The following is a 14,073-nucleotide window of genomic DNA, read 5'->3' as shown; positions in this document are numbered from 1 at the left end:
GTCTTCCTTAGTTTTGGTTATGGTTGTGGTAGTAGTAATAGGCTTTGTCATATTTTTTGTAATAGGTGGTAATGGTGGTTGCTTGTCGTCATACGGTCATATGCGATGTTGTTGCGGATTGCTAAAGGTAAGTTTTCCTACTTAGTACTGTTGATTGTTTGGTATGTCGGTTGTGTTGTGTAATTGGAATTGGTATTGTTGTTCATAGTGTAAATTAGTTGTAGTTGGTTGTTGTTGTTTGTCTCTGGTTCGCGAGGTGCGCCTTCTGCTGAGTGGAGTCACTTGCGGGAGTGGCTTCACGCCCTTGATTCACCCCTTGTGGAATCCGCCACAAGAGGGGATGTGCACATTAAGAAACATGGATTTGCGCTCGGTATAGATGAGCGGGGCTTAGGTGGGAACGCATTATGATGGGTGGTTGGAAGTGGTGTTGTCTATCTGTGTTTTCTCTTGTGTTGTGTCTGTCGTGATCCATTATGGTGAGCAGTCGGTCTTAGCAGGTGTTGATATGTGGAGCTTGGTTGGGTGCTTTGGAGGGACGAGTCTATCACGAGTCATGGTATGGATAGTATCACGTAGATGATAGTTGTTAGCAGTTGTACCTTTCTTTTGTTGAGATAACTTGTAATAAACTTAATTGTTCTTTTATTGACGCTTGATATTTACTACTCCTCGGGCAACCAATATGGTAATGCCCTTATCTGCTGGGGAAGGTCTTGTTAAGGCTCCTTGGTAGATGGGGGTGTTACAAGTGGTGGTGGTTTGGCAGGTGGTTTGATAGTATAAAACGGGTTCTTGTACAGGCAGGCGGGTAAGTGTTGTTATTGGTTGCTGCTATTATTGTCGAGTGTTGTGGGTTTTTGGGCTTGTGATTGGTGGTGGCTACAGGTGGGGCAGGGCTGTGACCACCGTGGTTAGGTGGATGTAGTGGTGGTACGATATTGTGGTGGTTTGAGTCTTGTTTTGGTGGTTAAACCCTTGTGTGTTGTGAGGGGCTTAGGTGAGTTGTTGTTTGTTGTTGGTGTTGTTGTTTGCTGGTGGGTGTGTGTGGTGGCGGCTAATGGCATGTGGTTGTTGAAGTGTGGTTGTGTCGTGTGTTATATTTGTTGTTGGTGTCGTGGGGTAATAGTTAGCGCGTAGTTTGGGGGGTCGTGTGTGGTGAAGGGAGCTGGTGTTTGGGTCGTGGCAGGGTTGCAGGTGGTGGTGACTCGCGGTGGTACTAGTGGCTGATTGGTTATTGTCGGGTTTGGGGAGTTTTACACGGGTTTTATGTGATTAGTTGTCATGGGCTAATACGCGGGTTTGGGGCGTTGTTCATGGGTTGAGTCGGATTTTTAAGACGAGTATTAAATATTTAATAATTGTTTTATTTTTTATGTAATAATTAGTTATTATAATTAATGAATAGTAAATATAAAATTAGTTCAATTGTTTTATATTTTATTAGTTCAATTAGTAAGATATAATTGTTTGATTTTTTATGTAATAATTAGTTATTATAATTAATGAATAGTAAGATATAAAATTAGTTCAATTGTTTTATAGTTTATTAGTTCAATTAGTAAGATATAATTGTTTTATTTTTTATGTAATAATTAATTATTATAATTAATGAATAGTAAGATATAAAATTAGTTCAATTATTATTATTATTATTATTATTATTATTATTATTATAAAAGGATGCGCGCAGCTTTCATTAAAAGAAAAATAAAAGTTTACATGAAATTGGTGGGGAGCCAAGAGACAATCTGGGCTCCCACACCCTTAGCAATAGCAAAGCTAAGTCTAGTAAAAATGTAAGCGGCCACCCGAGCCCCTGCATCCTGAGATACCGAGAATTTTCGGATCCGCTGAGCAAGGCAACAAAGATCCGAACCCAGCTCCCCAAGGGAAGAGAAAGAGAAAGGAAGGAAACCATAACCCGCTACCGCGCACAAATCCCCATACTTAGCACACTTTCATTTGAGCAAAGACGCCGACAACCCGCCAGGCACAAAATCCGTCATCCCGATCCCGAGTTAAAGGAGAAGAACCCGTCAAGTCAACGCACACATCACGCCCCCGTCCCAAGAATAAAGCAATAAATCCGCAGGACGAAGAGAGCCACCATGTCCATCAACCAAACCGATACCAACCTCCTTTCCGCAGAATACCGGATCTATAGCAGATATCGAAAAGAGTGTCCCGGACAAGGTTATGCCGATGTTTAACGCCCACGATGCATCAAAAGACAAGAAACAACGTGGTCCCCAAAAACATCCTCAACAAAAACCCGAGAGCAAGCCGGACAGGGCCTAGATACCGTGAATAACGGAACACCAGGACGATACCCCAAAGACACTGCGGTAAGCCCTCCGTTCATAGTCCTGCCCAACCCCGAGATAGGAACCGCACGTAACCAATCGAGGAGTGAGAACCCCGCCGAGATCGCCATAAAGCAAGCCTGGCGTGGTGTCAAAGAGAAAACAGACTCGAGGCAAAGAAAGAACGTCGCGAAATAAATGTCTGCCAATTTCTTCATAAGTTTGGGGGCAGCAATTTCACTAGGGTTACCTAAAATACCAGATCATGTAGTCGCAGTAAACACCTGCGCGGCATCATCAAAAGCAGGGCCAGCAGCTACAATACCAGAAGGGCTGAAGAGCTTAGCCTGCAAAGCAGCAGACTGCAAACGGGACGCAATAAAAGCATAAAATAAAACATCTCCCGCCGCATAGATACCAAGACCACCAAGCTGAAAAGGGAAAGTAGCAAGGCGCCACTGCCAATCCCCAAAACCCGGCCCTGACGCTGTGACAGTACGTTCCAAGCTAGAACGAAGAGCGGCATCAAAAGGAAGATGGACAGACCCAAAAACACTAGGGGAGCAAGTACAAAGTGAGAAGTAGAGCTTGGAAATACCAGTACAAGCTCGAAGAAGAAGCAACTCACATTGCGGGTCCTCAATCCTCGCAACCAAATCCATTAGCTCAATGGTCTTGGTTACTCTCTTCGCCACAATCCCACTGCTAAAATCAGAACAAGCACTGACAGGTCCACTCAAAACTGTAACACCACGCAATGGCCGAGAAATAGAAGGGGGGAAACCCCCAGGAAGCCGACTCCAAGGATCCTCAACAGGCCAAAAGACCTCCGTCTTGGAGACATTAAGATGCAATCCAAAACGAGGGCCATCCACCATAATCAAATCCAAGACCTTCCCCACCTCCAAAGTATCATCCACGATGGTGCCATCATCTAAGTACCACGCCTGCAAAGTGAGGTCAAAAGTGTCCCGGATCTTGCAAACTAATGGATGCAAAACCAAAGCGAAAAGCAAAGGACCCAACGGATCACCCTGCTGAACACCTTGACAAGAGCACAAGCAGTGCTCCACATAACAAAGGCGGGCCGGGCTGGAATAACAAAACTCCACCCAACGGGAGAGAGCCGGGCAACGACGGCGGACCTCCTGAAGCATGGTCGAACGATCAACAAGGTTGAACGCATTCTGGAAATCAACCAGCAACATAGAAAGCCCCACCTGAGCCCCCCGAGCCTCAATGAGCTGGTTCAAGGCATGCAAGATAGCCTCTCCTCCACCGGACACACCCACCCCAAACTGAAGCCCATCAAAATAAGAAGATAGAGACGGACCAACCATAGAAGCACCAACCTTAGAAACAAGCCATCTCCAAACCGTACCAACAGCAATAGGACGAACCCCACCACCCGGTTTAACGAGTGGCGTGAGAGGGGCGCTGGCAATGTACTCACCCAGAGGAAGAGGACACCGGCCCTCAAGAAAAAGATTAACCACCCTAGTAATAGAAGTGATCAAATCGTCAGAGATAGCCACAGCAGCGCCACTCAAACGATCCATAAGGTGTTTGGGCACGAAAACCATCCCTCCCACAAGAAGTACCACGTGGGAAACTCCGAATCATATCCAAGACCACCGCCGAAGAGGCAACCAGAGGATGATGATCCCCAGACAAAGGAGGCAATGAAGGAGGCGGGGCGACAGGATGCTTCTCACGCAGGGCCACAAGAGTGGCATCGGAGTAGGGGGAAACCCCAGAGGAAGAAAGCACCCGGACAGTAGCAGTATAGTGGCCATCAGAGATCATCCGCCAACATTGGCGGAGGTTAAGCTCACTCAGATCCAGATCCTCATCTACAGAAAAAGAAGAAGGACCCTCATCAAAACACTCAGAATAACCGCAACCCCCCCCCCAAGTGCCCCCCAAGCAAGGATAGCCCTGGCAATACTCTCCTCCTGATGCTGACGCCGAATAGCATTCCGACACTCATGATTACTCCGAGGAGCGAAAGTCCTAAGCAAACAAAGCGGTAGAACTAGCAAACGAACCCAGCGGGAGAGATCACTAGGGGCATCAAACACCGCATCCAAAGCCCCTTTCAAAGCCCGAGCAAACCCAAGACGGCATTTAGGAGGAATGGATTTCACTGTGCGAAGGCCTAAAGACAATAAACGATCCAGCGAAGATATAGACCACTGAACGAGCTCTACGCTATCATCAGAAGAAACCGAAGTAGAAGGAGCCACAGGTCTCAGAATACCATGAATATGGAAGGTGTAGAGGCCATCAACACACTCCGGATGCATCACAAAATCACCCCGACTATGCCGACATCTAGCTCTAATAGTACGGGTTTTAAAACACACCCCACACAACCAGAGCCCCATCCGTCTCAAAGAACTCTCGGCATTGGAATAAACAGTCAAACTATCAGTAAGAGTCTGACGATTATCATTATCATTATTATTATCATTATTATGATCATTATTATGATTATCATTATTATTATTATGATCATTATTATGATTATCATTATTATCATTATCATTATCATTATCATTGTCATTGTCATTATCATTATCATTATTATGATTATGATTATGATTATGATTATGATTATGATTATGATTATGATTATGATTATGATTATGATTATGATTATGATTATGATTATGATTATGATTATGATGATTATGATTATGATTATGATTATGACTATGACTATGACTACTACTATTACTATTATGACTATGACTATGACTATGACTATGATTATGGATGTGGATGTGGAATTGTGACGAGATTTGACGAGATGTGATTAATTACTATTGTTGATTGTTCTTATGCGTGTGGAATTGTGATGGAAGGTGTTGTTGTCAGAAGTACGTTGTTAAGGGAGTTGTACTTTGAGATGAACCGTAATATGTACGTTGTTGAGGGAGGTTTACTATTGCAGAGGAAAGGCGGTACGTTGTTAAGGGAGAGGTGCCATGGTGATATGAGCACGTTGTTAAGAGAGGGGTGTCATGTTTTGAGATGGAGCACGTTATTAAGCGAGTGGTGTCATGTGTATGAGATTGAATTATCTATTGTTAATATTGTTAATATTTATCCCTACTCAACCGTTTGGTTGACAGTATATTCTGTAAACACATGTGATGAACTAAGTATTGGGGAGCAGATTGACTGATAGGTACTTGAGATTAGCTGACTTGGGAGCATTGGGAGCATTGGGACGTGAGCCAGACCTGAATTGAAGTTGTTGTCTAGATCACTTTAGTTTGACTTCACATTGTTTATGTAATTTTATTTATTTCCCCTGCGTAGTAAATTGTATTATTATAATTTAGTTTAATCAGTTTGACAATTGTAATAAGAACTTTAATGGTTATTTTATATAAAGTACTCTACTTTGTTATCTTTGTTATTCACTACCTCCGAAAACCGAGATGGTAACAGTCCTATTAGCTTGGGAGGTCTAGCTAAAGGCTCCTGAATAAATGGGGGTATTACATTGGTTGCTTTGGGTGTGTTTTTGGCGACGTAGCCTGATGGAAGCTTGAAGAGGCGCGAGCCTTGCTGCGTGACAAGGGGACGTGATGTCCCTTTCACAACTTGGATTTTCCTCTTTGTTCCATTTTATGCTTTGGTTGCTTCTGACTTGTGGTTTATACTAATGTACCATGTATAATATCATGTGGGTGTTATTTGGGGTAGGGTTTTTTGTGTGCTTAACTTTGGTTTGACCCGTGTTGAGTAGGGATTTGAATTTTGAGCCGGTTTTGGGCCCGGTGTCGGTTTGACTCTATTTAGTGTCATTTCGACGTCGTGCCATGCATAAAACATTCTAGGTATTTTCAAAATGTTTTAGAATGTTTTTCATTTTCGAAATCGTTTTTTGAGTTTTCCTAAACACTGTCATACAAACTATCAATTAAACACAGCGATTTTCGAAACATATTATAATCCGATAATCATCGAGTGTTTGTTGGGATTACGCAGATACCGGATATCTACATTATGCGAAGAATATTTCGATCATATGTAATTTGTAAGAATTAAATGTCAACATGAATAACCAAGGAGTTAACAAGTGCACTTCTTTCACTTTACAAAGTATTGAAACGTAAAATGTACATAAGATAGTCAAAGAATGATGTGTTGTAATCCTATTTTTCACATTACAATTAAATACGAAGTATTAAAATTCGGTCAAGAAAAACACAAAATCTTTCTAATTTAGTTCCATGTCTTGATGCTAAGTAAATACATTTGTTCCTGCTGCAAGTTTGAGGTAGCCTCATCTACAATCTGAGGATGTAATAATGTATGTCAATTTCATGGGTTTTCTTTCTTAATTTTAGATAATCTGCCTAAAATAACATGTATTTTGTAGCCTAATATCTCACTAAATAGTTTATGTATTCTATTTATATTTGTTTTTCACAATTCTTTTTATCCTTATTTTATGTGATAAAATATGTATGTCTGATTCCTTGTCCAACATGCCCACATACAATTCTTAAATGAAAAGTCGACCCTGGAATTAAAAAAAAAAACTAATCTTAAAAATAACGGAAGAAAGTAAGAAATTTCAAAATTTATACCTCAAACCCCAGTTTATGATATAGTAATTGAGCTGGTGTGTTCTTCCTATGTACATGTACAAATATCATTTCTACTCCTGTTAGATGTGCAAATTGCATATTAGACCATAATGTCTGATAAGAAGTAATAAATGACATTAGCGTGATATTCAATTAAGATTCAATATCAAGTTACTCATTGCCTCATTAAAATTATTATCCCTTCTATTACTCGGAATTACTCAATTACTCAAATTACGTAAGATAAATTTTGAGAAAAATTATTGTGCATTAAAATAATGTGAACTACCTATTATATATACACACTTCGTACACACTATCTATGATAATATGGCCATTTAGTATGTCGATAACATTAGCTCATTGGTACAAAAACTTTCATCAATTAAAACATAGCGCAACATATGTATGCATCCTATTCATACAGAGTATATTAAAACACATAAAGGTAATTTCGGTCTGTGATAAAAAAAATGAGATTTAGTTTTATTTTTCGATAAAATGTAAGAAAAATATTAAGGATCGGAAAATCAAATATACACCGGTTTTTGGGTTGAATTAGGACAGGACCTAAACAACCCAACCACAAACGGCCCAAAAGCTAGCCCAAAAAAATACAAGGCAACAAAACCTAATATTTGGACAACAAAAATAGACGTCATTCATCTTCTCCACCTTTCCTCTTTCATCACCTTCAAACCTCATTTTCATCGATCTGATCCAATCACATGCACCATCTTCCATCCCCGGTTGTTGATTGATGTCGGAAGTTAGCAAACTTTACCTTCATTTCCTCAATCAATTTTTGCGTCACTTTCTCTGGTCTCATGATCCTGTTCTCAAATTACAAGTGTTCCTCTGGTACCACACTTGATATACGCATGCATTCAAAATGGAGTTTGTCAGTTATTTCCTTAACTTTGATCCTCCCATCCGTAACCGCCATCCCAGAATGTCATGTATAGGTAAGCTTTCTTCAATCCATAGATTTATACAGTCTATAAGACGTCTGCTATATTCAAAGTCAAAGAAAAGATGATCTATTGTTTCAATGATCCTGCCACATATATAACAGGTATCTTCTTCACAAATACCTAGTCTTTTAATTTTGCTTTTGTATTCATACCCTTATGATGGTAGGGCCACAATATAAATGCATGCTTATGCAAGGTCCACTTTGAACAGACGAAACTGTGACAGGGAACAATTTCTCCCTTATCCCTGAGACATTCATACCCTTTGGCTATAGTATATTCCTGACCACGTTGTGTTGACCACTGATGTTGGTTGTAGTAGTCTGATAGGGTGTCTTTTATTTTGCATAATTTCCTCCAATACCAGCTAGCATCAGTTGTGGGATTATATCCTTGCCAAGAGACATTTTTTTATATAAATTTGATTGGCCCACTTGGCCCATAGATGATCTGTCTTGGAAGCTATCCACCATACTAGCTTACCTACTGCTCATTTGTTCCAAAGTGCATCATTTTTTAGTCTAAGACCTCCTTCCTTCATGGGCTTACAAATCTTCTCCCATGCTATAAGAGGGGGCCTCATGTAATCTACTCCCCCATCCCATAGGAAGTTTCTGCATATGCTCTCAATACGAGAGATGATCTCACTTGGGAGAATAAACATGGTAACCCAATAATTATGAAATGTTTTGAGCACTGCCCTGATCAACACCAATCTACCTCCATATGAAAGTTTCTTTGCTCCTAATCCCCTGATTTTTTATATAATTTTATCTATTAAGGGGTCTGCAATCTTGGGCATTCAGTATGGTATTCTTGATTGGCACTCCTAAGTATTTGAATGGTAGTCTCCCCTTCACCATACCTGACCTCTGAAGGATTTCATTTTTCACATTTTCTTTGACCCCATTAAAATAAGCATTGGATTTTCCTTTGCTCATTTTAAGCCCAGATGACTTAGAAAAAGTGGCAAAGGTTCTCAGCATAATAATGATAGACTTAGCATCCCCCTTGTAGAACAATAATAGGTCATCTGCAAACATCAATTAAGTGAGTCTTAGAGGCTTACATAAAGAATGGTACCAGAAATTCGGGTCCTCTGTGGTATAAATTAGGAGTCTAGATAAGTAGTCCATGCAAATGGTGAATAACAGAGGGGATAAGGGATCTCCCTGTCTCAGTCCCTTCTGACCTTTGAAGAAACCAAAACTCTCTCCATTCAGATTCAAAGAATAAGAGGCTGTTGAAACACACTGATTAATCCAAATCCTAAACTGCTTGAGGAACTTCATAGCTTTAAGTAGTTGTCTCATAAATTCCTATTCTATTGTGTCATATGCTTTTTGCAGATCCATTTTTAGTAAGCGTCTAGGAGACACTGCCTTCCTACTATATAGCTTTATTAAATCCTGGCAAATTAGGATATTTTCCATAATACTCCTGCCCTATATAAACCTCCCTTGGTTAGGAGCAATACTCCTGCTATCCTATTACAAATAAGCTTAGAAATGCATTTGTAAATGATATTACAACATGCTATGGGTCTATACTGAAGAACAGATTCAGGCCTAGTTACTTTAGGGATTAATGTAACCAAAGTTGTATTCAATTGCTTAAGTAACTGACCTGTGTCAAAAAACTCCATAATAGCTTCAGTTATGTCTCCCCCCACTATATCCCATGAGTCTTTGAAAAATTTGCTTGAATATCCATCAGGTCCTGGTCCTTTATCATTTGGTATCTGAAAAAAGATCTTTATTTCTTTCAAGTGACAGGAGTCAATAAAGTCTGAACATGAGTAGCATTACAGAGATTGCCCTTCTGAACAACTCTATGATTCAACTTGATAACTTCTTCCTGAGACCCCAAAAGCATTTCATAATAATCCAAAAAAGCCTGTTGGATACTCTTCTCATCTAAACATAAATTATTTTTATGATTTTTTATCTGAGCTATGAAATGCTTATTTCTTCTTGCCTTGATCACGCCATGAAAGTAAGCTGAGTTGACATCTCCTTCTTGAATTCAATGAGCTTTTGCTTTTTGCCTTATAAAATTTATCTTAGCCTTTTGGAGTACTCTTGAGGTCTGACTAGTCTCATATTCTTGCCTCATTAAATCCATGTCATTTGGTTTGTTCATTAATTCTTTCTGCAGCATAATAAGTTTGGTATGAGCAATATCAGCTGAGTTCTCAATATCTGAATAATGATCCCTGTTTATCTTCTTCAGAACAGGCTTCAAAAATTTTAACTTCTTGACAACCCTATACATTTTAGTGCCATACAATGGTTTCTTCCAATTTGTATTCACACACTCCAAAAATCCAGGGGCAGTACTCCAAATATTAAATTATTTGAAAGATCTTTTCTTATTGCCTTGTGTAGGAGACTCACTCACCAGGCAAGGAGTATGATCAAACATTCCTTCTCATAAGAAATTGGCATAGAAATTAGGGAAAGTACTTAACCATTCCTGATTCACTAGCAATATGTCAAGCCTACTATATACCCTAATTTCAGGGAGTTGCTTGTTATTTCATGTATAATAGGACCCAATAGCTTGCATATCACTGAGATCACAAGCAGACAAACAATCTTTAAATGGGTCTGCTTCAGCATTTGATACAGGTCCCCAAGTATTTCAATCCCAGCCAAAACATAGTTGAAATCACCACCTAAAGCCCAAAGACCAGATATGAGACCAGCAATTCTTCTCAAATTTCTTTAAAGAGATTCCCTCTCTCCATTAAAAGCATAGATGAAAGTCAGATAGAACTGCCTTTGATGGAGCAAATCCTTGATATACATATGAATATATTGAGGGTCATATTCAATGAAGTGAATGTCCACCATATGAGGTTTTCATAGGAATCATACCCTGCCACCTCTATGATAAGAATTATTTGTACTGACACACCAATTCTTAAACATATTATTTTGAACCTTATTTAAATTACAAGATTTAACTTTAGTTTCTAACAAACCAAAACAACTAACATTGTTATTATGCATGAATTTATTAATGATAAACCGCTTCCCCTCCATATTCATCCCCCTAACATTCCAAAAACCAAAATTCATGGATGTAAGTTTAGAGGATCAATACCAGATAGACCATGACTAGCTATGGGAGAAGTAGTAGCACTCAAATCTTCTTTATATGTGGGAGAATTCTGACCACAAGTAGACTCTAGTACAGTACTAGGTGGTCTTGAAAGCCTTACCAGACTTACTGGAGACACTGAGCCCCTATGAGCCATAGTAGGCCTAGTTTCTGGGGTCCTTTCCAAAATAGATACCTCCCTTTAAATCATTAGATTATGCATTTGTGGTTTTTGTTGTTGCACTGGGCTCCAGATTTGTTTGACTGGTATCTGTTTTGACAAGCCTTTGTCTTTCCTATAGTTTTTTGTCTCATGCTCTATTTGTTTGCATTTAGTACAAAGACTTGGCTTCCATTCATACTCAATCTCAATTTCTACTAATTTTTGCTTCTCATCCATGAATTTGACCTTATTTGAAAAACATTGCCCCAATTTTAATTCAACCATCGCCCTGGCAAACTCTAATCTGGTTTTCTGTTCAGTAGCTGTATCACTCTTAATATATGTACCTACCAGATTTGCAATCTTTTTTAGGCTCATACCCCAGAACTTCAAGGGTAGTTTGTGCATTCTAATCCACGCAGGTACACTCTTTATTTCTTCTTTGGTCAATTCTACATCTGGTTGCCATTCCTTTATAACTAAAGGTTTATTATCAAAAAGAAAATGACCACTTTGAAGAACAACCTGTTTCATTTATTCTGTGTGAAATCTGGCCAGAAAGACCTCATTTGGCATGAATGACAACTTATCAATTGTGTATTTGTTCCAGATGCATTTCAGGAAGCCCTCAAGAATCTGCCATGGAGGGTTTGCACCAACCACAGACACATAAACAGCCTGCTGCAAGAACACCAGTTCGTCCTGGACATCCTCTTTAGTCAATTTGAGCATTGGTTCCTCCTCTAGAATTTCCATCACCTTCCTACCATGTTGCTGATACCAGCCCTCATCCTCCTCATGGTCAGACACCGCATGCTCACTTCCTTCAACTTTCTCCTCCAGATCATCCTTTATGGTGTATGCTGGGATGCCTTCAATTTCATGGAGACTCTTATGTTTTGTAGCCTCATCCACATCTGGCTCCCTAATACTTTGTTCTTTTCAGCAATGATCCTAGAAGAAGAATTTTTGGTTTTTGAGTTACTACTATGTATATTTGATACTTTCTTAGTAGACTTTTTAGCCATTAGAGAACAAAAAATACTGTAAACGATTGAAAGATGACGGCAGTCAACGCATTTTCTCTCTCCATTTTCTCTCTCTAGGGTTATTTTTTATTCTAGGAGTTGTAAATTAAATGAGATTTAGTTGAAATCTTTTGTTTGGTAGTTAACTGGCAAATAATTTCTATTCATTTTCTCTATTTCAATATATTCATGATCCCAAAACTAGTAAACTAATTAATTTGATATACAACAATTATAATTTATCTTTAGTATCTATGGTCTAATTGAAGCTTTGTTGTCAAATCATTTGCTAATTTTATGTTGTAAATATTTTACCATTCAATTTTGCTGATTCAAAGGCAAATGTCAACATGTTGACGGCAATTCCCTTGCGACGAGCTGATTTAGCAACACATAGATTGGAGACATACCAGTATCTACTTGTTTCCTTTCTCTTAATGTTGCTCAATTTAGATGTAATTTTTTCCTGAAGCACGTAATTAAACTTAAATAAGATTGTTATTTCTATTTACTTGCTATATGTGTCGCATTTGATAATGATGATGATGACGATGATGATAATAATGATAATTATGTTTTATGTATATAATAGTCTTACAAATGATTAATTCGATCCTAAATGTTTACCCGGGGGAAGGATTCGTCTTGCAACAAATATTTGGTACTTAAATCCAATGTTCCCACCACACTCTTGATTATTGTACGTTTCACATTCTTATCTTCCTTTTTAACCTACAAAACACATTATTACAAATGACCGGTACATGAATAATTTTGAGGACTCCATGACCATACTTCTCTATATGTAAATGTATATTAAAGTAGCAGATACTTATGATGTTTTGTTTTAACCAATAATATTTTAGACAATAGGGGTCTTCTCATTGTGCCATGAGATATAGCTAACATATCAACATATGATTTTTATAATAGAAAACATAACCATTACGTTAGTGTACATGTAAAGAAATACTTACTGCAACAATGCAAGCACTCTTTTGGCCGTTATGTCCTTGACTTTTTCTTTTTAGAGCATTGAATTCCTGAATTGAATCGATGTTGACATTCATTAGTATGTAGATATCAAATATGATGCTCCAAATTTTTAAACAGATGAAGATTCTTTTTCAAAGAATGCTTGATTCATATATTTACCTGCTCTGCAAATTGTCTTTTGTAACTTTCAACATACCTAGTTCATGAAAGCAAATATATACGTTTACTTCTTGCAAATAGTTATATTACTCACATAAAAATAATTACAAAGTTGTACAGAACTAAAGAAGTTCTCTGAGTAATCGACATATATAAGCAATTAACTTCTGCTGAAATGTGAATGAAATTAATTCTCATTGTCATAAGAATAAATTAAACTTTAACAACATTTATATATGTTATGAAAGATTAGTTAGTATATGGATATCCATTTGGGCTTGTACAGTTGTACCCATTATAGTCATTGTATATGTAACTGGGATTATAATTCACTTTATCGATGTACTATATATATATATACCCCATATGAGATTAATATGTCAAGAAACTCTCTCTTCTCTCTCTCTCAATCTATTTTCCTTGAATTATCTCTTATAGTTTCTTCTCTTTCTTATTCTATAGCACGTTATCAGCATGAAACTCTAACTGATTGAGTAGGCAATCTTAAAGATTCAGTCATTGATCAATTTATCCTACCACTAATTAGCAGATACGTTTGTACAAATATGATATACCAATCAATTAGGTTAAATTCCTTAAGATTCATATGTATTATATAATGTTTTTACTACAATAAGCGTTGTAAGTAGCATACTTCTTTACTTGATTTTGATTATTTGACTTAGGTTCATATGCTTTATTACTCGTTGAATGATGATTAATATTCATAACTTA

General features: G+C 38.2%; 1 protein-coding gene across 3 annotated transcripts in view; it reads right to left on the bottom strand.

Annotated features, from left to right (window-relative positions):
* Positions 1-6,392: 6,392 nt before the first annotated feature.
* The window catches only part of LOC141605769 (GCN5-related N-acetyltransferase 6, chloroplastic-like), a 37,309-nt gene continuing 29,628 nt past the window's right edge, over positions 6,393-14,073 (bottom strand). The window contains exons 4-9 of one of the 3 annotated variants that reach the window (XM_074424659.1): positions 13,339-13,375; positions 13,161-13,226; positions 12,811-12,915; positions 12,499-12,649; positions 6,914-6,990; positions 6,393-6,617 (exon numbers count right to left, since the gene is read on the bottom strand). In XM_074424659.1, the coding sequence (XP_074280760.1) occupies positions 6,546-6,617; positions 6,914-6,990; positions 12,499-12,649; positions 12,811-12,915; positions 13,161-13,226; positions 13,339-13,375 (508 nt within the window). In that variant the 3' untranslated portion in view covers positions 6,393-6,545. The remainder of the gene's footprint in view (positions 6,618-6,913; positions 6,991-12,498; positions 12,650-12,810; positions 12,916-13,160; positions 13,227-13,338; positions 13,376-14,073) is intronic. The other 2 variants (XM_074424661.1, XM_074424660.1) reach the window with 2 other exon arrangements.

The sequence above is a fragment of the Silene latifolia genome, chromosome 10, assembly GCF_048544455.1.
Source record: "Silene latifolia isolate original U9 population chromosome 10, ASM4854445v1, whole genome shotgun sequence".
Taxonomy (NCBI): Eukaryota; Viridiplantae; Streptophyta; class Magnoliopsida; order Caryophyllales; family Caryophyllaceae; genus Silene; species Silene latifolia.
This window is presented reverse-complemented; position numbering and strand designations above follow the sequence as displayed.